A 26,746-nucleotide genomic window follows, 5' to 3' on the forward strand; every position below is an offset into this window, starting at 1 on the left:
TTTTTCCATCTAGAATTCTAGAGGGAAAACAAATCCCATGTCTGAATCACTATAGCTACCCTACAGCAACAGTTGCAAGATATTAATCTTGATTAATTTTGAGGCCTTGAATTCTGTTCCTGGCACACTTCTAAGATAATGACAGAGTGAAGAGGACCTGTTTCTCATAACATGCAACCTATTGTGCAAATATATCCAGCAATTCTGCAAACAGTGGTTGTGCATAAAAACAAGGCATCTATGGTTCTCTACTGGACTCCTCCACCATGGACTGTTGTTCAATGTTATCTATCACATGACTTCCCCTAAAAGCTCCCCTCTCAGAAATTTTATTAATCAGAATGATAAACAGTGCTGTTTATTTAGAAAGTCACTGGGTACATTCAGTCATGGTCAGTTATTGCATCTTAGAAACAGACACTATCAGCATGTATCAATTCATATTCTGTGAAAGTACTGAGCAGCAAACCTGTCTCTATCTTTTTGTTCTGATAGCACAATTACAGGTAAGCAGAGTATCAGTTGTTTAACTAACAGATATCTAGAGAGGCTGGATATAAGCATACTAACAGTAAGCACTTTGGGGGGGGGGTGTTAATTGTGCAGCAGGAAGTCTTACTACCACCACTACTTTATATTACCTTGACTTTCTCAAGAGCACCAAAATATTAAAGCACTGCAAAGAATTTTTTTTAAAAAATCTATCTGGCATACAGTTCTAAAGAAGCAAGCTTTAACACTAAAGAAATACTACAGTCAAACATGTATAATCTCTGAGTCTTGTTTAAGCAGCACACATGCTTCACAGAAATCACACTGGCTTACAGGTACAATTATTTTTCACTTGGTAGATAAGGGATTTAATTACAGTGCAATCCTAAGAACACTTTCCTGGGAATAAGCCCCATGGTATTGACTTCATTAGGATCCAGGTTTATTCGGTATTCCCGAATCAGGGCCAGCATGCTGGCCTCAATTCTAGAATACCAAAGCGGAGCAACCCGAAGGGATTCAGGTCGCTTCGGGTCGACCAGGAGCACTTTGCTACCTGTTTGCATTTACAAACAGCCAGCAAACTTCTGCAAAAGCTTCCTGCTCTTTTTTACTATAGAGGAGGGGGGAAAGGAGTGAGTGACTCACTATGATCTCCTCCTTACCCCTCCCATCTGGTAAAAATTGGCAAGAAGCTTGAAAGCAGCACTTTTCTTGCTCTTTTGCAAACTTGCAAAATAGCAAGAAAAGTGCTGCTCTGGCAGATTCTCTCCAATTTCACAGGATGGGAGGTGGGAGGAGGGATGAATAGTACAAGGGGGAGAGAGATCAGAGAAGGGAGGTGGAGTTAGGAGTGTCCAATCCCACTGCTGCACCCTCCTTCCAGCCAATGGATTCTCTGGAAGGTGATGCAGCAGGGGATTTAAATTTGAGGCTTGCCTTTGGGCCAGCCTAGATTTTTCCTGGGCCTAGAGAGATAATGAGAATAGACTCTCTGTGTCTCTTCGCTGGACTTCTGGACTGGCCTTCACCTGGAGGATTCCCTGCCATCTTGACTGACTCACCGCTGGACTTCAGGACAGTGACTCGTTGGTTTTCTGTGTAGGGGGAAATTGGTTTTTTTTTGTTTGTCGGGGGGAGGGGAGGGAATTTTGTAAAGAACTTTAAAGTACTGTTTAATTTTCGAGGGGGGGGTGGATTCTTGCTTCTTTTACTGTGTATGTGTGTGTGAAGGCCTTTTTTTTAGTGGCTTCTGGTTGGGGCATTTGTTTGGGGGGGAGACTTGGGGCTTCATTTTTTTTCCAGTTGCTGGTGGGGTGGAGCTGTTCCTGTTTTAAAGTTGGTGATGGGCCTTTAGTTTTATGTGCAGTTGTTGTTGATGGGGGGAGCTGTTATTGTTTTAAAGTGTTAAAGTGTTAAAGTTATTGTTGGGGGTTTAATTTTTTCCAGCTGTTTTTTGGGGGAGAGCTGTCCCTGCTTTAAAGTTATAAAGTTGTCGTTTGGGCCTTAGGTTTTTGCAGTTGTTGTTGGGGGGAACTGTTATTGCTTTAAAGTGTTAAAGCTTCACATTGGTGTATCTGTTGCAAAACCACAAAGACTGAAAGATGCAAAATTATCAATGATTCTTATTAAGCATTTTGGAAAACAGTCTATTACGGTAATATTTGAAGGACAAGCTAAATGGGAAAAGTGGGGGAGGGAATCACTCAAGTTAATCTGCTTATCATAGTAAGAACTACACTATTTTATATCTTGACTTCAAATAGCAAACCAGAGCTTATGACAGCTTTTCTATCAATACCTGAGGCTACATAAAGTCATTTAAATGCAAGAAATATTAATGAAAATGTAGAAGCAAGCTACATCATCTGTGAAACGGCTTCTAACAAGGCACTCCAACACTAATTTATCATTTTAGTGTTGGGCTTCATGTTTACAGACAGTTAAAGTTGTCGGTATAAATCAAGGTCAGAGGATTTGTGGAGCTTGCGAGAATTATTTGTTCAAGTTTATTCTCCCTTTCTCCCTGCCACATACAAGGGGGGAAACTTCCTATATTTGAGTTCTATTCATTCACAATACGGAGAAATTTGATTTTGTAATTTGGGTGCATAAAAAGATCAAGGACTCACATAGAAGCTGCTCACAAGAAATTATTTTGTTAAAAGCTGCAAAGAACAATGCAGTGAGCCAAGTGTAAACATCACCATGAAAAGCTGGTATTCAAAAAAGGTCTTCAACAGTTATGGAATTCTTGAGTTCAAGTGCAATAGCACAAGCTTGCATAACTGATTAGTTCTATTCTGGAAATTCATATACACAGGCTCTAAAACAGGAGGTACAAAGATTACAGCAAAGGCTCTCCGCCACAACAACTAATGAACACATGCATGCATTATACTAATTACAAGGGGTGAACTTGGTCTGCTTGGGCCTAAGTTATGCCAAAAGTTTATACGAAGTGGAAAACCACCCGGGAAATGAAAAAATATCCGTATTTTTATACATTTTTAACAAGAGAATAATCACAGTATTATAAATGTGTTAAATAATTGTACAATGTGCAAAAAGTGCATTCATATACTCATAGTACATCCAAGAGTTCCTTTTTTCACAGTCTAATCTACGCAGGGGACTCAATGCCCCGTCCCAGTCCTTTCAGGAACAAGGCAAGTACTCCATGGGCAGATGAGATGGTAAGTATGAGTCAACTTGTAACCATAACTGTGTTTTATCTTTTCTTTCAGGCGTCATTCAAAATGTTATTCGAGGGATCCAACAAAAGGCAGCCCTAACTGCAGCCGGCTAAGCAGCAGATTTCGTCTTCAAGACTTCCTCAGGGGCTGAAGGATCACTCTTTCCAGCCAAGCAGTTCCTGCCAAAAATGCCTTCCTCTTCTATCTTCTGGAAACTCCCGTCTTCTCTTTGTATCAACCCTTGAGGATTCCCTGTATCATCTACTCAGTTTGCATAGTGTGTGTTAAAAACATGTACTATGCTTAAAAGTTTATGCCTGCCTGACCAGTCTCTTAAAACCTTATAAGCCAAAAACTCGAGTAAACATTAGCAAAAAGAAAGATCTCATTTCCAGAGACATCTTGAAGCTTGTCCCCTGTCACAGGTACAAGTCTCCCTTGAAACTGCTAAGAACGGAAGTTGAGGCCCTCAAGCTGGCATTGCCAGACAATATCCCATCTCATTAGTTTACCTGGACCAGCTTGGTTCTCAAGGGAGGACTGACTTGATCTAACTGTAGAGTCTCATGTCCTTATGTCACTGCCATGTTCTGATTTGTTAATTAATCTTGCCCCTGTTGCTGGGCTTTAGGGAATAAAAGTTGGTTCAATTCAGCCATGTCTTTGTCTTGAGTTTGGGGTCTATTCATGACTTCAGATGTTGGCCTCTTGGATTTAAATCATGCTTTTATTCCTGGAAACTCCGATACTGTACTCTGTATTATATTGACCAAAGATTCTGTCAGGTAAGCTTAGAGGCTAGGTTATTTAGCTGTGTTGTTTTATCTAGTCTTAATGCACACTTCCTAGTTTAGTATCTTAATCATTCTTAGTAAGTGATTAATTATATTTTACAACAGTGTGGTGTTTCATTGGTTTAATTGCTTCAATCTGAAATGTCTTGGCCAATTTGGCCCAATGTTACCTTTGTAATTTGGGGGGTAGGGGTGGGATTCAGCTTACTCTCTCTCAAGTACAGCCCAGTAATGCCTGAGGCATGGTTTCCCATTTCAGTGCCACAACCTAGCAGGGAACCTGGTGGCAGCTTAACACACACACTTCTTCATACTGTAATCCCATCCAACTGAAAGAGGGGGGAGGAATCTTGTGCACAGGTGGGGGCCAAACACATATGACTCACCTTCTCAGCAAGTGAATCAATCAACTAAAAGATTAACATTTAAAAGTACATTCCAAGTACAAGAGTTACACGTATATTTTATCAATAAACTGTCATAAACCTTCAACAGTCCTGTAAGGTATGATAGTAGCTAGCGGCTAGAATCTTTTTCAAGAGCATCTGACTGTGGTCACCAAGACACTATAAACCTGTGTGCACTAGTACACAATGTTTACATAGGAATTAAAAGATTATTTTAATGAAACCAGGTTTTCTATAGTGAAAGCTTTTAATCAGGAGATGACTTTGGCCAGATTGCTGAGAAGTTCAATATTCAGGATACAAAGATCTATAACGGTAATCCCACTTCATACCCTCAGTTTTGACATATTGACTTAGAGATGGCATCAAACTTCTGCTGACTGTACTGTTGAGTCAGGAAGACACATCAAATCTGCACAATTCATTTTAAAACCCTTTTCTGCTGGGATAGTAACTTTTGAGAAACTGTGACAGCAGTTTATTGCCACTCCATGCCAACCAACACTTTCCAAATTCATAAACACACATTTAGAACCATAAAAAAATTAATTAATAAAATGAAGTCTTTCAAAAGCAAAAGTTTAGTGTTTAACTAAGTTACAACAGCTGAGAAATGGCTATTGAACTTAGGTTAATACAACTATCATGAGTAGAGATGGGCACAAAACGAACCACAGAACAAAATTCAGTACGGAATGGCTGGTTCATTTGCATCGAAACACACGTTCCATGGGAACACGTGTTTATGGAACAAATGCATTTTTCCAGACGTTCCGTGGCTGGGTTCGGAGTTTCACAGACCCCACACCAGTTTCAGCCCATCGACTGAATCCAGCGCGGGGTCTGTGAAACTGACAGCCTCTGCGCAGGAGAAAGGGGCTGCCAGTTTCACAGACCCTGCACAGGGTTCAGCCAATGGGCTGAAACCGGTGCGGGGTCTGTGAAACTAACAGCTTGTTTCTCCTGCTGCCCAGGCTGTCTGTTTTACAGACTCATAATGCGGGGTCTGTCAAACAGCCAGCCTGGGCAGGAGGAGAAATGGGCTGTCTGTTTCACAGACCCCGCACTGGAACTTGCGCAGGGTCTGTGAAATGACAGCTTCTTTCTTCTGCTGCCAGTAGAAGAAAGAAGCTGTCATTTCACAGACCCCGCGCCAGTTCCAGCGCGGGGTCTGTGAAACTGACAGCCCGTTTCTCCTGCTGCCCGGGCTGTCCGTTTTACAGACCCAAAGCGCAGGGGTCTGTGTAACGGACAGCCCGGGCAGCAGGAGAAACGGGCTGTCAGTTTCACAGACCCCGCGCTGGAACTGGCGCGGGGTCTGTGGATCTGACAGCCCCGGCAGCAGGAGAAAGAAGCTGTCATTTCACAGACCTCTCCCGCCAGTTTCAGCATGGAGTTTGTGAAATGATAGCTTCTTTCTTCTGCTGCCAGGCAGCAGAAAAAAGGGGCTGTCTGTTTCAAATGCCCCGCACCGGCTTCAGCAGCCGGTGCAGGGCGATTGAAATGCCACGGAACAACAAACCATGAACTGGGACAAGGTCGGAAGTTCACGGTTCGATTTCCGTGGAATGCAACGAACCACGAAGTTCGGGGGGGGGCTGTTCCATGCCCATCTCTAATCATGAGGAATAGTAGGTTCTAAAATGTATTGTTAAATAATTTTCAGCAATAAAAAGGGCTCAGCTATGACGACTTCTCCTCCATACACAGAATGATTCTACAGAACAACAGATACAGCACAAGGTAAGACACATTAATTTATGAAGAAATGGAGGATGACAATGATGTACTGGAATGATACATCACTTATGTGATGTCATTATATGTGTCAAGCAATATTAAATTGCTACTTTACTTTTGTGTTATAAATATTAGTGTGTCTAATAGCTACCATTAGAGATGGGCATGAATCGGAAAAAACTTGAACCATGTGGTTCGTGGTTCATCGCATTTCACAAAACACGAACTTTAACAAACCTGCCCCGGTTCACAAACCGGTTCGTTTGGTTTGTGAAAATGTCACACCTAGGTCAGCAAATCATCACTTCCAGGTCAGCAGAAGGTCACTTCCGGGCCAGCAGAAGGTCTGCAGGAAGTCCATCCCCTGTTGCCAAGGAAACTGATTGATCCGTGCCAGGCTGTCTGCAGTGATGAACCAAAAAACAAACCAAACGAACCAGCCTAAAGTTCATGGTGATTTGTCAGAAATGGGTTCTGATGAACCACTGGTTCGCGAACTATGAACCGGCCCGGTTCGTCGCAAACTTTAGTTTGTATTTCGGTTCATGCCCATATCTAGCTACCATATTTTTCTCCCCTTAATATGTATGCTTTGCATGTAATTGTAAAACTACATTTTAGAAGACGCCACATTTTCAGAAATGTTTGCTTAAAATAGCCCCTTAAAGAAAAAGCATAAAATCTTACCAGAGATGACACCAGAATTCACCTTTAACAGAAAAACACTACAAGCAACAAACAATGTCGTTCATACAAATGAAATGTATAAAAGGATGTATACAAGGGAAGGCTTTTTGTTTAGCTTTTTGTTTCCCTCACTAACTTTTATTAGCCCTCCCCCCTTTCACATGTTTACATGTTTTGTTTTAAATATTTTATATATATTTATGTTTAATGTTTAACTTGTTCACAGCCTTGGGGATCCTGAGTTTGATCAAAAGGCAGCACAAAAATATAAGTAACATAAAAGAATAATAGATAACAGAATGAGCTACAGCTCAAAGTGTAAATTTAAAACATACATGAAATTGCAACCATCACTCTAGCACCACTGGGAAAATTGGCGGTTATAAATTCACGTGTTCAATACAAAGATTCTCTTCTTCTGGCAGAAGACATTTACTGAATGGAAAGTGCCAACAGTGGGGGAGGGGGGGAGTCTTTGGATCCAATCCAAAGTATGTGATAAAATTGCAAATAGTAATTATAATAAAGCATTCTAATTGAACGGGAGAAGATGAGTCAAAAGTAAGAGACTTACCGTATAGGTCACAGCTGCCACCATTCCTATAAGGGTCAGAGAGCTTATAGAGAAGGACAGGGCAGCCAAACCATCTGAAAAACAAAAAACAGAATTATTTTGCTGATATTCGTGTTCAGGCTTATGCCTCTATGACAAACTTAATTTTTGTTTGTTTCTGATTTAGAAGCAAGCTACCGTGTTAATTATTTTGATTGTGTTGGCTACATTATCAGAGGGGCCAAAATTGTCTGAAGTAAGCATAACATATCGATAAGGCCTATCCTCAAAAACACTTTGTTCAAAATTTAAACCCAAAAAAGTAAGGCAGCCCCAGCTTCTTTCTATCTCAATTCCCCACCATATCTAGTTCTCAAGACCATTTTCTTCCCTGTGATTTTAGAGGAACCAAAGCCAATCCTAACTCAGTGCTTCCATGTGATACAGAACAACTAACTACTGAGCCTGTCACTCCTAGAGATTGAACAGTGAATGCAAAATGTAATATCTCTCTTACGGTTGCTTCCAAGTTCTCCAAATAAAAATTTCACTTTCTCCCATTCCGTGGAATTGTTCTTGTGGGGCATATCCAATGGAACAAAGGCTCTGTAATAAAAAGAATTTGGGATGACAAAATCTAAAAATAACCTTCTAACATACATCAGATCAAACTTTTGAGGTTTTTATAATATTGGGACTGTAAGTAAAGCCTACTGGAACCCCCCCCCCACACACACACAACACTAAACACTGTAACAGCAATTCACTATATCAGGAAGGCATTTCTCTGTTCCTTTAACAAAGTTTTTAAAAGTTAATTCCTTAATATCTTTGGTGTGCCACATGAAAATTATGATAAATTAGAAATTTACAGGAAACTTTTTAAAAAAAACAATGGTTTGGATCAGGCTGCTGTGGTCAGCTAAATGCAGAAAGCCTTTTCTGCTGATGAAAGGATCTGCACAGAGCCCTGTGGAACAGCCCAGCCAAAATATTCTTGCTAATAAAATCCTGAATGTGTTGAAGATAGATACAACTTGACAAATTCAAGAGTTTACAAAGATAAAAAACAGCAATTAAATTTTAATAGATTAACAAAAGATGTTAAAAATATGTACTATGTTTAAGTTTTTCTACTGAGCTTTGCACCATGTGTTTTTCATTAAATAGCGTATCATTAGAAGAGGGAACGAGTAAAGCAAAGATCTGAAACCAAGGAGAATTGTAAAAGTAATTTGTGATATGGCATTTTATTCCATTCAAGAACAATAATCCAGTGCCTACTGAGCATGCACAATCCCCAGCTACACCCAGAATCATTTTCAGGATTTGGCCACAAGCTTTTTCTTACTAAAAGGATATTTTTTCATCTTATTTGTATGTAATTTATTTCACAAGACTTATAACTTTGCAAGTACTAAATGTACAAATATTAAAAGAATTCAAGACAATGCAGGAAAATATGGAATATATTTTTTCCTATATGGTTAACTAAGATCAGCTTTTCATTCCCCATCACTTCCCATAGTAATTCTCACCACTACCCTGTATTATATAAGAACCAAAGTGTACATGAGCAAATATATATTTTCACTTCGTTCAGAGGAACCAAGATTTCTTTTCAGGTAGCCAAGAATTAACTACTGGACAACTCAAAGGACATCTGAGAAGAACACATGAAGCTCCCTTATATTGAATCAAACAATTTAAGCTTAGCACTGTCTGCTCTGACTGGCAGCAGCACTTGTTGTCAAGATATAACATTACTCATCATGCCCACTACTGAATTGTGTATCTCAAGATGAGGGGCCCAACAAAATTTATTCTATTTTCGTGTTTTTTAAAAACCAAATGCTAACTGTTCAATGAAGTCAAACTTTGCATTGTTATAACACTATGTAGTGTTATAGTGTTTAAAACACACATTTTAAATAATAAAGGCAGAGACTAGAAAATCCTTAGTGGCATTTAAGGTTCTTGAATTAAATAGTACAAAGACATATAGTAGGGAATTCATGTCAAAGAAAGCAGGCATTGAAAACAAGCTTTTTAGCTGACAATCTGTACGAACACCATCTGTGTCACCAACACCCACAAAGTTCACAATAATGAGCTACAGCAGCTTTTGTCAAAGGAAAGCACCTCATATACTGTCAGAGAACACTTCAATCCAAACAGATGACAAAATACTACGCCAAGAGCAGAATGAGACTGTTCAAGCTAACTATTTCTTATAGCAAACCTGTTACCATTTCTGAAGGGAGTCCACATAATACACCAAGGACAATCACAACACTGGCTCTGGGCTTGCTGAGAACTCCTACAGCACTTGGGGCAGAACAACATTCAGTTACAGACAGCAGTATTATCAGTCTTTCCAAAGTAGGCATCTGAGCTGCAGCCATACTGAGAAGCAACCACCATATTAAAAAGCAGAAGGAAAAGCACCAGCTCTGCACACTGATTTAGGGTTAGATTTTATTATTTACTAGAAAAACTTAGAGACTAACCTATAATAAACAGTTGGTGAACCACAAGCTCAGGTGCTACCCCTGCCCATGGTCAAAATATTTTCTCTGTGGTGACCCCCCACCTTATAGAATGGCCTGCCTGAAGAGGTCAGGAAAGATCCCACTCTCCTGACTTTCTACAAGCAACACAAAACTGAATTGTTCAGGAGGGTTTTTTATACAGGTGATAAGCCTGTACTGTAAGGAAATCGTTCAGAGAGAAGCATTGGTATAGGGACAGAGTTTGTAGACTGTGTACTGTCTCTTGCTGGAAGTATACTCCTACTGGGTAGTTCTCCATCATGTTATATGTCATGTCAATTCACTTATGTTGTGTTTCAGTACTATTTTCAGCTCTGTATCAGATTTCTGCTTTTTTTACATTTCTGCAAACCTTACCCTATCATATTGTTTACTGGATGCCCCAGCCATTTATCATATTGATCTATTGTATAATCCACCTTCAATCTCAGCAAGAAAGGCAGACTATAAATAATGTAAATAAAATAAAAATAAAATAAAAGCTAAGTAGAAGTTTTTTTTTCAGAGCATATTACTTTAGTCCAAGTTGCAGCTAAATTAGACCACCTTTCTCTCCTCTGTACAAAGATTTCTGTATTAATATCCCAGTGAAATTGTGATTTGCTTTCCTAATAAAACATCTATTTAGAAAAAATGCCCAGTAGTTTAGATTTCCTTGGATAAAAGGCACTTTTCTCCAGAGAAACATAAGCTAATTTTTGTCTCTTGTGACACACTAACTTAATCAAACACCTGTCAGTTTAAATAATAAAGCAACACTAGATCCATTAAACTATGTTGCAACGTACAGAATATAGTAACGGGACATTTAGATTTATCTTCAAAAATGTATCTCTCAGACAAAAGATGGGAACAACTGAAATCAAGTGAACAAAATAACATTCAAGTACAATGCTATATGTGGGAGAATTGGCCATTAAGGCTCCCAGGGAAAGTCTTAATGTTATGTGGGCAGTAGCCATGACCACTACAAGCTGGCGGGCCCTGCCCCACACAGTTAAGTAGGTGTGAGCTAGGAGGAAGCTGTAACAAGCCTGCTCCTTCCCTGTCTACCTCCGTAGAGGGCCAGGAGCCCACCTTCCCTCCCCACCTTTGTCAGAGATGAAGGGGAGGTACCATTTCCAGAGCTGTATTTGGCTCCCCATCGGCCCCAATGTCTTTGTTAAAAATATATATACATATATTTTATATGTAACAGTGAAAGTTGGCCATATGGATTTAAAACACACCCAGAGCATATGTTTCCGTGAACCTGGGGTAAACCCAAGATTGGCAGAAGCAGGCAAGGCCAAATGCTGATGGGCAGTGGGACAGTGAGTTCAGCAGCTGTAGGAAAAGCAGTGGAGATAAACATATTTAAAAATATCCTGATAGAGCTATGTGCAAAATGTGTAGGGGCTTTTTTAGTTTCCATACAATGTACTTTCTCTTTCTCACTGCACCATCAGCGTTTGGCCTTGTCTTCTTTTGTCCAATTAACATGGACAAATAGTTTCAGCTTTAGACATTAATTTCTGAAAATTCATACATGACTTGGCGTTTTCAAACCAAGAGAAAAAACATCCACACCTAGCTAACTTAGGAAAAACATACCAGGCAGACTGAGATTTCGGGGTTAGAAAAGGGGCCTCTCTCTGTCCACACTACTAAACTCATCGTAAAAGTAAGTTTACAACACAACACAAGATAGAGTTTTAAGAGGCATTCAAGTTACTTCATACTGCCATCCATTTAGGCTCAAGAGTTCTACATTCTAACCCACGCATTTCCTTCTTAGCTTATTAGCAAAACACCTGGTTGGTAATTTTAAAGAATTAAATCTGAAGTAAATAGCTTGCCTGCACAGTGATGTATATTAAAAAGGTTAAACACTCAGCATTCATAAAGGAACTGGAAAAAGATGAGCTTAAGGTTCCCCTTCAACCATATTTCAAGGACATTACACTTTTCTTCATTTGCCATTTATATTTAATGTACCAGATGTTATTAAGCATACTAAGTTCTGCAAATGATAGACTGTAAATTCTGGTAGTAAGGACATCGATCTCCATTTCTTTCTGTGTGTGTGTGTGTATGGAACATTAAACAAAAAGGACAGCATAAGGGAGAAAACAAGTAGAAGTCCACAATTCACATGCCATGGCAAGGATTAGCCCTCCCTCCCTCCCCCCCCCCCTCCCCTGGGGAGCCCTCATCTTCCACAGCAGAGGAACTAGGTGATGGTTGGCCTGTATCATGCTGCATAATTTGAGGAATATGCATTAAGCAGAATTTAAAAATTAACATGTTTGTGTTTTGATATTTCTTAAAGGAAGACAACTGGGCATGATGAACAGAAACAGGGAATACATTCAAAAGGAGGAAAAGAGAAAGACTGTGGAAATAGTCAATAATTGGTCACTGGCAAGAACTAGAAAAACAAGAGGTGTGAAGACCTAAAGCAAGAACCTATTATAGAAGAGGAAGAAGGGGGGATTGGTATTTGGAAAAGATTTAGTGATCTATCACTTAAGTATAGTAAGACACTAGGGGATTAATGAAGAGAAACAATGTGGTCATTTTAGCAGGCTGGAGAAGTTAGATGAGCAGCAGTATTCCAATGTATATAAAAAGTGTTCACTTACCCAATTATTAGAAGGATGGCACAAACCAGAAGAAATCCTAGCGTATACTTGAGTGCAATTTTCACCTGCTGTAAATTCAGATAAAAGTAAGTACATAGAGAGGAGAACAGCCATTAATTCAATGCATTACACCTTAAACTTTACCTCAAAACATAGCTGACACAAGAACAGAGCACCACCTATCACAGGGTTCTTTATTTCTTCCCTTGGATCATGAACAGTAATTCTTAAGCTGACTTTCAATATGAACTTTTCAAAAACTCAGCAACTTAAAATATGCAACATTTCATGCCACTGTCAGTACATAAAATGAGAATGATCCCCCCCCTCAATTCTGCAAGCTAAACTATCAACTTTCTTTGGCCAGAAAATTGAGCTGCAAAAAACTTACCACTTAAGAAATGATAGAAAAAAGAGCTCATCACTAGCAGAGCCTTCTGGATAGTTTTTCCATTAAAACAAGAATTGGAGTTTCTACAGTACAAACCTACGTGTCCTATCCTTTAAAAAGCCTCTGCTTTGATCCCTTCTCTGATAAACCCTATTTTCTTGAGGTAACATCTATGCGCACTTTATTGTAGGTATCCCAACAATCTTAACAGGATAGGTTCTGCTTAGGGCTGTGCTATTCGGGTTTTGCTTCAGGTAAAGATACCCGAAGCGGACCCGATTCGGCAAGCTTCAGTATTCCCGAAGCAAAGCTTTCTGAAGCATTCAGAAATGCTTCGTAAAGCTTCGGGGCTTGTTTAAAGGGTCTCGCTGCTGCTTGCGAGCAACGGCGGGGGGCTTTAAACATCAACCCCCCCCCACTTCCCCTCCACCAACCTTGCGGTGGCTCCAGGCTGGCTCCTCTGCCACCACCTGAACCTGCAGGGTGGTAGGGAAGGCCGGAGCCGCCTCCTCTGGCCCTTCCTGTCCCTCAAATGGCTGCGGCACGGCAGCGGCACGGCAGCCATTTGAGGGGCAGGAAGGGCCGGAGGAGGCAGCTCTGGCCTTCTCCACCACCCCGCAGGCTCAGGCGGCAGTGGGGCGGCGGCGGCAGAGGAGCCATCTGGCTCCAGGCCATGCTGCCTTGTGCTGCTGCCGCCGTCACCACTGCAGCGGTAGCAGCAGCCCGCCGCCCAGCTGATGACACTCTCACCGCTAGGTAAGTGGGTGGGGGTTGGAGGGGTCTCCCCAGGGGGCTGGGGGTAGAGGGGTTGCCCCTGGGAGGGTGGGGGTGGTAGGGAGTTTCCCCCCCTTCGCTTCAGTATCTTCATGGAGCATACTGAAGCGATTCCCGAACCCCCAATCTGAAGCGGCTTCCGGATCTCCTTACCCGTTTACAGCCCTAGTTCTGCTCCCTTTTCTTTCTGCTTCCAGAGACAGTGTTGCCAAGTCAATGAGGAGAAGAACATTATTTAATGCAGAAAGTTATTCTCACTCTTGTTCTACACTGATAAAATGCCTGCTAGTGAAAGCAGCCAAGGCGCAAGTCACAAAACAAGCCGTGTGCTAGCTACAGCTGCTTTCTCTAGAAACCATGTTTCAAGGTATTTTATCAATGTAACTGTAGAACAAGAGTGAAAATAATCTGCTGAATTAAATAGTTATCCCCCTCTGCTATGAATCTGGTGCAACATGCAGCAGTTGCCAAAAGGAATTTAATTTAATTTAATTTATTATATTTATATTCCGCCCTCCCCGCTTTCGCAGGCTCAAGGCGGAAGAGATAGTCATTACCATTAATGGACTGGAAGCAACCTATGGAGATACAAATGTAGAAATGCATTTGTGTAGAGCCAGAGCATGAATTCTGTGAACATTTATTAATGCAAGAATCTCTCCATCTTCTATGCCAAGGGAAGCAAACCTGGCTAAGCAAGGCAGCACCAACATCTGCTTTTGGTCACCAAAAAGATGTCTGAAGACCTCAGATTCCAATTCCATTCTTTTAAGAGATTCCAGAAGCCTACAGACACTCATGAAGCAGGCCTGCCAGGTCAATGCAAATATCAGCTTCAAGCTATACTATACAGCATCAAAAAGCATTCAGTACAGTTTAATTTCAACTGGTACTAAAATGAGGAAATTTACTACATGTCCATCTAAGTAGTCAAAATTACAACAGCAAGAGACTTACAGAGCATGTGTCACCATCATCTTCATCTTTCTCCTCGTAGTAGAAATAGACAAAGGGAATCCACAGGAACACACAGAATAATACGATGGAATACAGTGCTACAGCGGAATAAAATGCAACTGTTATATTCTGTGGAAAACCTTAAGTTTATGAAATACGTCAAATGTATTTACTGCTATACTATTGCTCCATTAACCGTTTTAGTCAGGCAACAAAAAACCTTTCCCCCCCCCAACGCAGGAGCACTCCCAGGGGTGGCTACACCCTGTACGATGATGTCACTTCCCACCAGTCAGCTGGAGCAAGGGGGGATTTTAAAGTTTAAATTGCCCTCTGCACTGCTCGCAAGTGGTGCGGAGGGTGATCTAAACTCCCCCTTTGCTCCAGCTGACTGGTGCCAGTCAGCTGGAGCAAGGGGGGATTTTAAATTTTAATGGTCATCAGCCACATGACCATTTTCTAGAGGTGCCAGAACGCCATTCCATGGTGTTCCAGCTGAAAAAAAGTCCTGGAGACAACAGACACCAAAGAAGGAATTCACAACTATTTATGGGTTAAGAAATCATTAAAAAACTATTCAAAAGCAAGATGGTGTTCACATACTAGGAGATGGATTACTTAAAAATGGTTCCAATGCAGAAACAGATTAAGCCCACCAATTTCACCACTGATATCATCAAAATATGCCTATTATGAACCATTGGGAAAATCTATGGACTAAAGAAATCAAATTTACAGATGGTCAACTATTAAGAGAGAATTGGTATAAAATGTTCTTCAGATGATATATCACAGCTAAAGACATTGCAAGAATCAATAAGGATCACAGTGGGCAGTGCTGGAAATGCCAATGTACGGATGCAACATTTTATCATATGTGGACATGCAAGAAGGCCTGAAGATATTGGATAAAAATACAAGAAAAGATGCAGAAGATTTTCAAATTTCGGTTTGAGTTAAATTCCCCCAAAATGCTATTAAATATTCTATCAAGCAATATTACAAAAGAACATGGAGAACTTTTCAAGTATATGGTGACAGCTGCAAGAGTACTATATGCAGCAAAATGGAAGACAGAATCTTGCTCAGATATGTGGATGGACAAAATGTATAAATATGTATTGATGGCTAAATTAACTTCTTATGTGCACAATAGACCAATATCAGAATTTCAGAAAAAAATTGAAAGATTTCTTTGATTATGTAGCTGGAAGTTAAGAAATGTTAAGATCAGTTAATATGGAAATAGATTATAATACAGAGACCTTAAAAATGTTGATTATAAAATATGAAATGGATGACTGATTAAAGATTATTGATATGAAATTTTAGGTATAAGTAATTAAGGAGGAGAGGAGAAACATTTCATAAATTAGTGTGCTGCCACATATTCTGAATATACTTTTCTGTTGTAATTCAAATTTAGTATTTTGTATAAGTTTCTATGCACTTTCTGTTGCTATTTGTATTTTTCTTTTTAAATAAAATTCTATTTAAAAAAACCCTATTCTTTTTATTCAGCTTTTGTTGTGTACAAAAGTTATAGGAACTTAAAACTTCAGTAAGAATGCAGATGCAATGCAGATTATTTAACAAGGAATGCTGCAAGGAATAGCACAAAATAGTTCTTCATTCAATGTATCAGTATTACACAGCAGTGGCCCTATAACTGTAGTAAGCATTCAAGTGCTGCTATGTTATCTACCAGAAATGAAAATAAATTTGCCTCCCAAACAGTGATATGTACAAATCAGGTAGTCAAAGAGGCCTCCTCCCAATTCATATTCTTACTGAAAAATTACAAGTTACAAAACAAGGTTTTCAATCTGATCTTTGAATGTGAAGCTTTTCATAGCAATGTGTTTAATAAAGATAAACATTTATGAGCAAACCAGAAATCCAGATACCATCATGCTACAGTTCATATACAAAAGTGGAACAAAGCATGTCTTTGTTCTGTCATCATTTTGCCTTATCTCTACTAAAGGTTCTTTCAAAATGATACTTGCCTCATACAAAACACACTATCAAACCTCATTTGAAAATAAGAGATTTTTATTAGCGAGATTAAATTTCTGCTGGTTAAAAAAAGTGGAAAATATGCTTTTCAACTGAAACGGCATTTTGGAGACCACTCCTATAATCCAGTGAGTCTTACAAGCAGAGGGCATTTAGATCCAACAATAAACTGTTCCGTTTAAGCCACAGTGTTATAAACCTAGTCTACCAGACACATATAACAGATCAGTGAGTTTGTAAATGCCAATTAATCAGCTATCTATTTCTTCACCCATCACTAACCAGACATTATCTCCCTATGTAAGCAACCTGTTACAAAAAGGGAGACGGGCAGTGACAGCCTAGAGCAAGCCAAGCCTTCTCTCACTGCAGCCTCTCCCTCCACATCTAGCCACCTCACAGACTTCCCAAACATTTCAACTGTGACAAATTACATTTTGACTGCTTCCACATCTCTTTCTCTTGCTTATTTTGTAACCTTTTAAAATTTTCCCCAGGAGATGCTGAAGTTTCTGAAGCACATCCCTGCTTGGTGAGTCTTCACTAGGGCACGGAGAAGAGGAAGCAGAAAGAAGGGAGAGTGTCCCTGGTAAGAACCATCACAGCTGAAAGCAGCGGGAGCAGCAAGGTTTTCGGTTGACCCATGCTTCTCCCTCTGTGCGCAGGAGGTAATGCTAGTGTACAAACTAGGTTTTCTATATCCAGATTTCAGGACAAAGTAAAGGTAAGAATCCCAGTTTAGTACCCAGTAAACAAACCACAGTTTATTGGGCAGCCTGCGTACAAACGTCATACTAAACCAGAATTAAACTCAAACCATGATTTGTCATGTTTGAATGCAGCCACTGATACTTTAGTGAACAGAGAAGGCCCCATACAAACTCCATGAGGAATATGTAGGCAGACTGAGTTCTTCCGCCAAAATGAACAAGCAAGTCCATAAGCACTAGCGCAGCTTGTGCGTATCAGAATTTTTGACTGGAATATCTTTTTGGGAGGTTTTTTCCTCCTTTGCTAAACTTTGAAAGGAGAAAATGTACGTGTTCAGAAATAACATGTATGTTTTTAACATACAATTAGGGGTGTGCACCTCCCAAAACTTCGGGTAAACCCGAAGCGGGGAAAAAATCCGGAATTATCAGAAGCTTGCCCGCTTCGGGATTCTGGTATTTAGATCACTTTGGTATGCTCCATAAAGATTCGGAGCATACTGAGCAGGAGCAACCACTCCCCCCCCGCCCCCCCGGGCAAACCCACCCACCCCACTTACCTGGCCGGCAGGGAGAGAGGAGCCTGATCAGCTGGACGGTGGGGAAGCCAAGAGCCGGCTCCTGTGGGGCCCGCGCCGCCTTCTCTGCCACCACAGCAGCCAGATGGGCAGTGGGGAAGCCCAGAGACAGCTCCTGTGGAGCCCAGGCCCCCTCCTCCACCACCGCAGCAGCCAACTGGGTGGCGGGGAAGCCCAGAGCCAGCTCCTATGGGGCCCGCACCACCTTCTCCACCATTGCAGTGGGCAGCTAAGCAGCGGGAAAAGACGGAGCCAGCTCCTGTGCTGCCGCCACCAGTTAAGTGGGGGGGGGAGGACGGAGTCAGCTCCTCCGTGGGTTTAAATGCCTCTTTCCATGCTGCTTCGCGGTGGCATTTTAACCTGTGCCGGCTGGATCAACTGCTTGGTGGGGATCTCCCCGCCAAACAGCTGATCTGCGGGTTTAAATGCCCCTTTCCATGCTGCTTTGCAGCGGCATGGAATGGGGCATTTAAACCCCTTGACCTGAAGCTTCCCAAAGCGATACGAATTGCTTCGGGAAGCTTTGATTCAGGGTTTCCGAATAATTGCAAATCGGGTCTGATTCGGGTACTTTACCCGAATCCGAAACCCAAATCACACACCTCTACATACAATAATGCACTATGCTTCTCTGGTTTCACAGATACCTTGATTAATTACGTGTTATCAAACAAATTCAATTCCAAGTTAGAATGACTTCTCCATAAAGTACTGCCAGCCACAGCTTCATAAAAGTACTTGAGAACTTGAGAACCCTCACAAATTTGAATAATTGTGTTGTTTGTTAAAAAGTGATGTCAGATTAAATACTATTAATCTAAAATATGTAGCTCCAAATCTTCTGCACAAAACCTTGATTTAACAAAGAAGCATTAATATCAAATTTAAAATGCATAACAGAGATTTCTTTACCATCCTTTGAATCTTCAGATTATTAGGAATTTGATCATCAGAATTTTACAGTTGACAGATCAAGATCTGAAGAAGTGAGCTGTGATTCACAAAAGCTCATACCCTACCACAAATTTTGTTAATCTTGTACATGCTACTGGACTGTTGCTCTTTTCTATTGTTACAGTTGACAGACATCTTATTAAGTACCTGAGCAATCAAAGCAAATCTAGTGCTTCAGTCTTAATGAAGATGATACCATGCGAAGTTTAATTTTCTAACCAGAATTCTCCTGAAGGTCCTGCCTTCCATATAATTTGATATAGATTTGAACTTAATGTAGTCAAGAGACCTAGATAAGAAAAAAAGGAGCAGACGTGACTTTCAGTTATAAGAAAAAGAACAGTTAAGGTGTCTTCCAACAGCTTGCAGGGCTGACAAGAAAATAAACTATGCATGGATTCCAAGTACAACTCCCAAATGTGAAACAGATCTCCTCTAGTAACTCAAAGGCCATATCCAGATACAAAGGAAAAATAGCAGTTTGCCAAGGGAAAAGAACACATTAGAAATGCTCCTTTTACCTTGGTGACAATGCTTAGGAGGAAAAGAAATTCCCAAAACTGTTGGATTGTTGTTCGCAATTGTCTTTTGTTGAACATACTGTGACATATTTTGTAAACTGCCTTGGGAGCACTTCGTGCCAAAAGGCAGGATAGAAATGTTAATAAACAAGTGCATGACTAGCAGCTCTCCAGATCCAGAATGCAGAGTTCTCTGGACCAGAACACAGTAAACAGCAGTTCGCTTGCCAGACATGCCTCCAGCACATTCTCAGCAGTGACCTACCCCATGCCCTTCTAACAGCCAAGTCATCCTCTGTTCTCACACGAGCCCTACTTTCCAATGTAAGGAGAAATATTATCTAGAAAAGGACTCAATACAGTTCCTCCCCACTGTCACAGGTATAACAAGAGGGGATGCCACAATTAGCCACACAAACAAGGATGCACATGAGAAGAGCTTGAAGGCATCTCTGCAGAAAGCATTTGTAAATATGAATTCTGGATCTCTTTGACTACAAGTTGCAAACGGCTTGCCCTATGTCTGATTTGACCAAAAACTCATCACTAGTAATCCTATCATAAAAATTAAAGGGATATAGTCTTTTTCACATAGAATGGTACATATATACGTGTGTGTTTACAAGGATCCACCATGCTATCTGAGACAGAGCAACATCTCAAGACCAGCCCTATTTCACTAAAGATTACATAGGGAGAAGCTGTCAACAGTGATAAGATTATAAACCCAAAACACAGATAGTTGAAAGTTCTGGGTTTTTTTTTAAAGTTTGCATTTCCACAAGATTAATTCTCATGTTTAATTATGTTGAGAAATGTTTGCTTTGGTTAATATAATGCTGTCATTCCTAATTTTGCACTAGCCACTTTGTTAGATCATGGTTTAGTCTAAAAAAGAGTGTCCAACTGAATTACCTCATTAATTTGACATTTAAAACAGTAAGAAAGTCATGCCTTCATACTTAAATCACTACCACCATCTGGAGGCAGTACTGCATAACAGCATCAGTTCTACACAGTTTCCCTTAATATGTTTAGAATTAACTTTACATTTTTTAATATATGTGCATGCATGTATGTGATACACACACAATTCTTTTACAATAGAAAAGATACTTATGGATTTTTGAACTGTTTCAAGCACTGTCCAGGAACTTTTATTCAAAGTTCAAATATTTAAACTTGGTTCCTTTAATTACTATAGAAAAGTTCAGCAGTGCATTTGAGACGAAAGTTAAATGCATATACTTTCCCTGACAACTCAACATACAAGTGAAAAAACACCACTAGTAAGTTCACATTTATAATCTAATAGCTTTATGCTAGACAGCTGCAGCATCCCAGAGAATCAGAATGGCTTCTCCTATTAATCTGCAAATCACTTTCTGATGATATACAAGCATTTTATGTGAATAACTATACACAGGGCTTTTTCTGGGCAAAGAGGTGGTGAAACTCAGTGGGTTGCCCTCAGAGAAAATGGTCACATGGCCGAATGGTCACACCAGCCATCTGACCATTTACAAGAGGTTCCGGAACTCCGTTCCCCCGCGTTCCCCCTGAAAAAAAGCCCTGACTATACATAATTCACTACAACCAATTCTGCAGCCTGTACGTCATCCATTCAAAGCATTCTCTACCTAGATATGCACATCCAGGAGTGATAAATTTAGTGAAAACTGGCGGAACTGGACATGACAAAATCAGAATACATTAAAGTACCAGAAGTCCATACAGTTTCCAGCAATTCCTAGATAGGTTTGATGTCACTTCTTTTTTTTTTTTCTTCCTGAAAATGATATCTCACCGATAAAGACATGGGCATGAAACGGAACACGAACCAATAAGAACCACAAACCAGGCCAGTTTGTAGTTCATGAACCAGTGGTTCATGGAAGCTCAATTTCCATGAGCTTCCATGAACTGGTCTACTGGTTCATTTGGTTCATGTTAAACCAATGGTGCTGCAAAATGGCATGGAAAGGGGCATTTAAACCTGCGGATCAGCTGCTTGTCAGCAGGGGCAGCACAAGGGTTTGCGGCGCTCGCGGCCGGCCAACCGGGTGTCCTCCCCGCGTGCGCAAGCGTGTGCGCACCAGCCTGCATGATGACATCACATGTGACATCATCATGGGAGCGCGAGCACCGCCACCGGCCCGATTGCTGCAGCGGGTGGCCTCTGAGCTCTCCCACTCAGTTGCCTGCGCTGCCGCAGATGCCTGCCCATGGTGGCTGCGCCCAGCCGGGGACTTGTGCTGGCGGCGGTGGCGGCACGGGGCGGGAGGGATAGGAGGCTGCTGCTTTGTGGCGCGCGATCCCGCCCCCGCGCCTCCTCCGGAGCTCCCTCCAGCACCCTGCGCTTGAGGCCACCGCCTACCTGGCCTCAATGGGTGCGCCGGCCCTGCTTGTCAGCAGCTAATCATTTAAACAGCGGGGCTTGGCTGCCTGGCCAGGAGTTCCAAGCTGGCCAGCCAAGCTCCGCAGCAAATGGCCATTTCCCTGCCATTTGGAGCGGCCATTTAATCAGCCCTGCTGTTTAAATGATCAGCTGCTTGTCGGGGATCTCCCTGACAAGCAGCTGATCCAAGGGTTTAAATGCCCCCTTCTGTGCCACTGCGAAGCCCACGGAAAGGAGCATTTAAACGCCATGAACTACAAACCACGAACCAGTTTGCAAACTTGCCCCAGTTTGTGGAAGTTCGTGGTTCATGAAAATGCACAAACCACAAACCGCACGGTTCGGTTTTTTTGTGGTTTGTGCCCACCTTTACTCACCAACCATTATTATTTTTTTCCTCCTGCTAGTCACTGGAATGCAGGAGGGCAATTCCTGGGGCGAATTGGGGGGTGGAGATTTGCTGGAGAAAGGGAGCAGGGAAAGCTTTAGACAAGGCCAAAGAAATGTAGGTTAGGTTGTTGTGGGTTTTCCGGGCTGTATTGCCGTGGTCTTGGCATTGTAGTTCCCGACATTTCGCCAGCAGCTGTGGCTGGCATCTTCAGAGGTGTAGCACCAAAAGATAGAGATCTCTCAGTGTCACAGTGACACTGAGAGATCTCTATCTTTTGGTGCTACACCTCTGAAGATGCCAGCCACAGCTGCTGGCGAAACGTCGGGAACTACAATGCCAAGACCACGGCAATACAGCCCGGAAAACCCACAACAACCATCGTTCTCCGGCCGTGAAAGCCTTCGACAATAAATGTAGGTTAGTTTGTTGGTAGGAGAGAGAAAAGGAAGCAGGAAAGGAGCATAGACTATGGGGTCTTTCAGGGAAGGGAAAGAATGATATGCTCCCATAAGTCCTTGCAAATCCCCTACTTGTGTATTACTATTTCTCAAGAGCATATATCTGCTGCTGTGATTAATAAAATAAACATCCATTTAAAAGCGTTACTGAATTCATAGTAGCTATTAAATATTTTCCAATAAATATTTTCTCAACGTATACTAATAGTCCAACCAGTATCATGGGTATTTCCATGACATTTTTTTTTAATTGTTAGAAAGGCTCCTCATACTTGAAAAGGCTGGGAACCACTGGCTTTTTGCTGGACGTCAATAACACAAAATAATCTCTCATTGCAAAATTACTTAAGCCTGCACATTTCAGAGGTGTTTCAGGATCAGATGGAAAATCAAAAAGGAAGTATCTAGCATCAACCGCCACTGACATGCTTGTTTCCATTTAAAAAGGGGGAAAGCGTTTCAAGTTTCAACACTATGTACTTTCCACAACCCCAATTAATGCCAAATGACAACAGAATACACTATGATGCTGACTCTTAGGCAAGAGGACAAAAAATTCAACTGCAGAACACAAGCTTGACATTTATGAGGCACTAAATTCAATCCTTTCATTTCCAGTTAAAGAAGATCAGGCATCAGGAGTGAGCAAGATCTCTAGCTGAGATACTGGAGGCCTTGGTAGCAGGCAACAGTGACAGTACTAGCCATGATTGATCACCAACCCAACTTTCTATGGCAGATCATTATATCTTTCAGTGATCCAAGTTTCCCCCAAATTCCCTGATGGTCATAGGGCAAACTGAACCATATAACAGTGTTAAAGCAGGGGAAAGTATGCTAGCAGACATGAAGATTTGGAGAGCACACTGAACAGATGCATATTTCATTTGCCATACTGAACAGATGCGCATTTCAATGACACACCTGAACATGAATTACTAGCCATTTTTGAGGGCAAAGCTGAAAATGATCAATTAACTATTTCTCAGGCATAGTTTTCTAAGAATTACAAAAACCAACCAAAAGGGCATCAAAAAGTAATTTTTTATTTAAAAAAAATTGCATTCTGAGCAACTGTTCCAGAAAAAGGGCAGTGCAAAACTGAAAACCTTGCAATACATTATGACCAGTTCAACTGTTTCACATTCTTAATTTGTATTCAAAGGTACCAACCTAGTTGAAAAAACAAATCCTTTATTGTACACACTGAATAGTTTTTATATATCTTACAAACTGATCTTTGAGTTGCCTGTTACTGAAATTCTGATTGAACTTTGAACCAAATAAACTTTTTTAGAGATCCCAATTAACAGTATCAATGCTATTTATCTACACTATTTAGATACATTTAATGGGTTGTTCCTGCTGATGGAAGGAGTTCCATCAGTACAGCATACTCTTTGCCTTCCCTCTCCTGCTGCAATCCCAAATGCCCCCATGCCATTACTGGGAGATGGGAACAGATTTTCAGAGGACATTCTGAGGTACAGCAGGAAGGGTGGGGGGAGGCAAGAAAGTTGCACATCACTGACTGAAATTATTCCATTAGAGGAAACACTATGTGGAATCTAACCCTATATTCAGGACACCTTTTGCAGTCACTGCTATTCCTATGTTTTAATGTAAGTGACAGAGTGTCTAGAACAGTGGATAAGTGGCTAATTAAGTGCACCTGGTGGTTGTCCTTGATTAGGCGGCTCCTCCCCCAGGCTTAAGAAAAGGCTGGGTGGATCGAAAAGAAAAGAGGAAGAGGCTGAAGCACAGGAGCATGGAGGTTGGGTACCTATTTGTCTAGTGGGCTTTGTTTTAGCTAAGATTAGGTCAAGCTCTTTTTTTTATTGCCATTGCTTTGCCTCAAGAGTGAGTATTGTTAATTTGACTGTTCTCTTGAGCTAATAAATAACTATCCTTCCTGTGTCTTGAGCGTCTGCCTGCTTGTGCACAAGGGCTTCCAGCTAAGGACCCTGAAACCTGTGAGTCTGGTATAAACAGGCGGGGCATACTACTCTGGGAGAGCTTCTGGGGTACTGTGTGGCTGTTATCAGCACCAGAACCAGGCCCAGAGGGTTTGCCCACTCTTTACACAGAGGTTGCCATCAATGCTACACTATAATGAAAAACTATTCTATTAGAGATAGACTTTATAATCTATAATCTACATTAACTCCCCCCTCCCCCCGGCCTACAAATTCCATTAATGTGAAATCAAAGCATAGCAAAAAGAAAATTCAATTAAATTTTAACTAAGTACTGGGTTAAATCCAGAATAAATTAGCAGTTTTCACCTATTTCCCCTTGCCCCTGCAGACCTCCACCCATGCTGTTCCTCAGGGTCCTGTATTCCTCAGAAGCAGCATTTGGTGGACATCAGTGGGCTACGGTGGGAACGGAGAGGCAGAAAAGTTCCATTCCACTAACAGAAAACTTAGTCTGGAATCTGGATTCAATCCTTTGTAAGCACATGGCAAATAGGTCACAAAAGTACACAAACAGAACAGTTTTATAATACTCACTGTAGTATGCATAATATACTGTGTCTTCAATTTGACTTGTAACATTTGGATCAGCCCAATCCTGAAGATGTTAACAAAGGAAAGAAAAAAATAATGATCTGTATATTGTATACAAGAATAGTTTAAGTTACAAAAAAGTATTTTCTGCTTTACATCTAGCATCACAATTTGCATAATTACGTCAACTGAATAACTGAAACTCAGCACAGCTACAGACAGGACCACTAGTACAACTTCTCTGAACAGAGATGCTGCACAGGGGGACACCCACTTATTGTGTCTCATACAGAGAACTACCACTGGGTATCAACATGGGTTCCAAAACTAACGATTAACAAGATGTTTTAAACAAAACAAGGAAGACATCAAGACCCATCTTACTAGCAAATCAAGACTTTGAGGATGGAGGACACAGCTGGTTGCTCATCGGCCCGTTCCTCACTAAGCTTAAAGAAAACAGAGGGAGGCTATACCATTATAGAATGCTGTCACTGTGTAATGACCAGACATGTCAAGAACTATAATTTGAGCTCAGGCTACAGGATTGATGTGTCCCACTCTTCAACAATCTCTATTTGTTACTTCAAGTGTCAAACACTTCAAATATTTACCTCTATGCCACTTGAAAAACACAAATTTAACCCAACATTTACCATAGTAAAGGTGGAAAACTTCACAATTAGGCCCATACCCATCTCCAGAACCAAGCACCTTCAATAAGTAACCCAGTATCATCCAACATTATTATTTATTCCATCGGTTTTTACCAGAATACATCAGGAAGTTGGTAGATAAAGACACTGGTGTTGTCTGATTTTGACTATATGGACCGAGAAAATGGTTAATAGTCAAATGATCAAGCAACTGTGTACTAAGCAAGTCTGGAGTTTGTCACTGCCTCAATGAGGGACCTCCAGGAACACTCATATATAATACATATCTGTACAGGGGCAATATTACTCCATTATCCTTGAATTATGAGCCTAGATTAAGACTATTGTGGGATAGACTAGGAAATGCAGATGGTCTACCTTCCAACAAGGCTGAAATTGAAGGGAAAAGTCAACTACAATGCCAAATAAGGGTCAGAATTATGAATTCCTTAAAAACATCAACCACAATAGTTGTGGGTAACTATACCATCTTCTCAGAACACCTGAGATTGTTCTCAACTGTGGGCTACTTCATCCATATAAACATGAGGACGTCTGGAATATGGTGCCATCAATATGAAGATGACACACAATTCTCTTTTCTTTGACATATTATATAGGAAAGCAGTGGAAACATTTAATTGGTGTCCAGAGGTGGTGAAGGGATAAATGTGGATAAACGTATTGAAACTTAATCCAATCAAAGTGGAAGTAAAGATGACTGGACGTAACACTGACCCAAGATTACGGTTACAACTTGTTCCGTATGGAGTTACACTCCCCATGAAGGAGCAAGTTCACAGAACAGAAGTGCTCCTGCATCTTACTCTGCTTCTTGAGAAGAAGGCTGCTTTTGTTATACACAGGTGAAGAAGTCTCAACCA

General features: G+C 41.0%; 1 protein-coding gene across 1 annotated transcript in view; it reads right to left on the reverse strand.

Annotated features, from left to right (window-relative positions):
* Window positions 1-26,746, reverse strand: part of LMBRD1 (LMBR1 domain containing 1) — a 71,597-nt gene that overhangs the window by 39,321 nt on the left and 5,530 nt on the right. Inside the window, exons 3-7 of the mRNA XM_054989424.1 lie at window positions 25,210-25,270; window positions 14,668-14,765; window positions 12,546-12,613; window positions 7,887-7,975; window positions 7,391-7,464 (exon numbers count right to left, since the gene is read on the reverse strand). Of these exons, the coding sequence (XP_054845399.1) occupies window positions 7,391-7,464; window positions 7,887-7,975; window positions 12,546-12,613; window positions 14,668-14,765; window positions 25,210-25,270 (390 nt within the window). The remainder of the gene's footprint in view (window positions 1-7,390; window positions 7,465-7,886; window positions 7,976-12,545; window positions 12,614-14,667; window positions 14,766-25,209; window positions 25,271-26,746) is intronic.

The sequence above is a fragment of the Eublepharis macularius genome, chromosome 1, assembly GCF_028583425.1.
Source record: "Eublepharis macularius isolate TG4126 chromosome 1, MPM_Emac_v1.0, whole genome shotgun sequence".
NCBI classification, from domain to species: domain Eukaryota; kingdom Metazoa; phylum Chordata; class Lepidosauria; order Squamata; family Eublepharidae; genus Eublepharis; species Eublepharis macularius.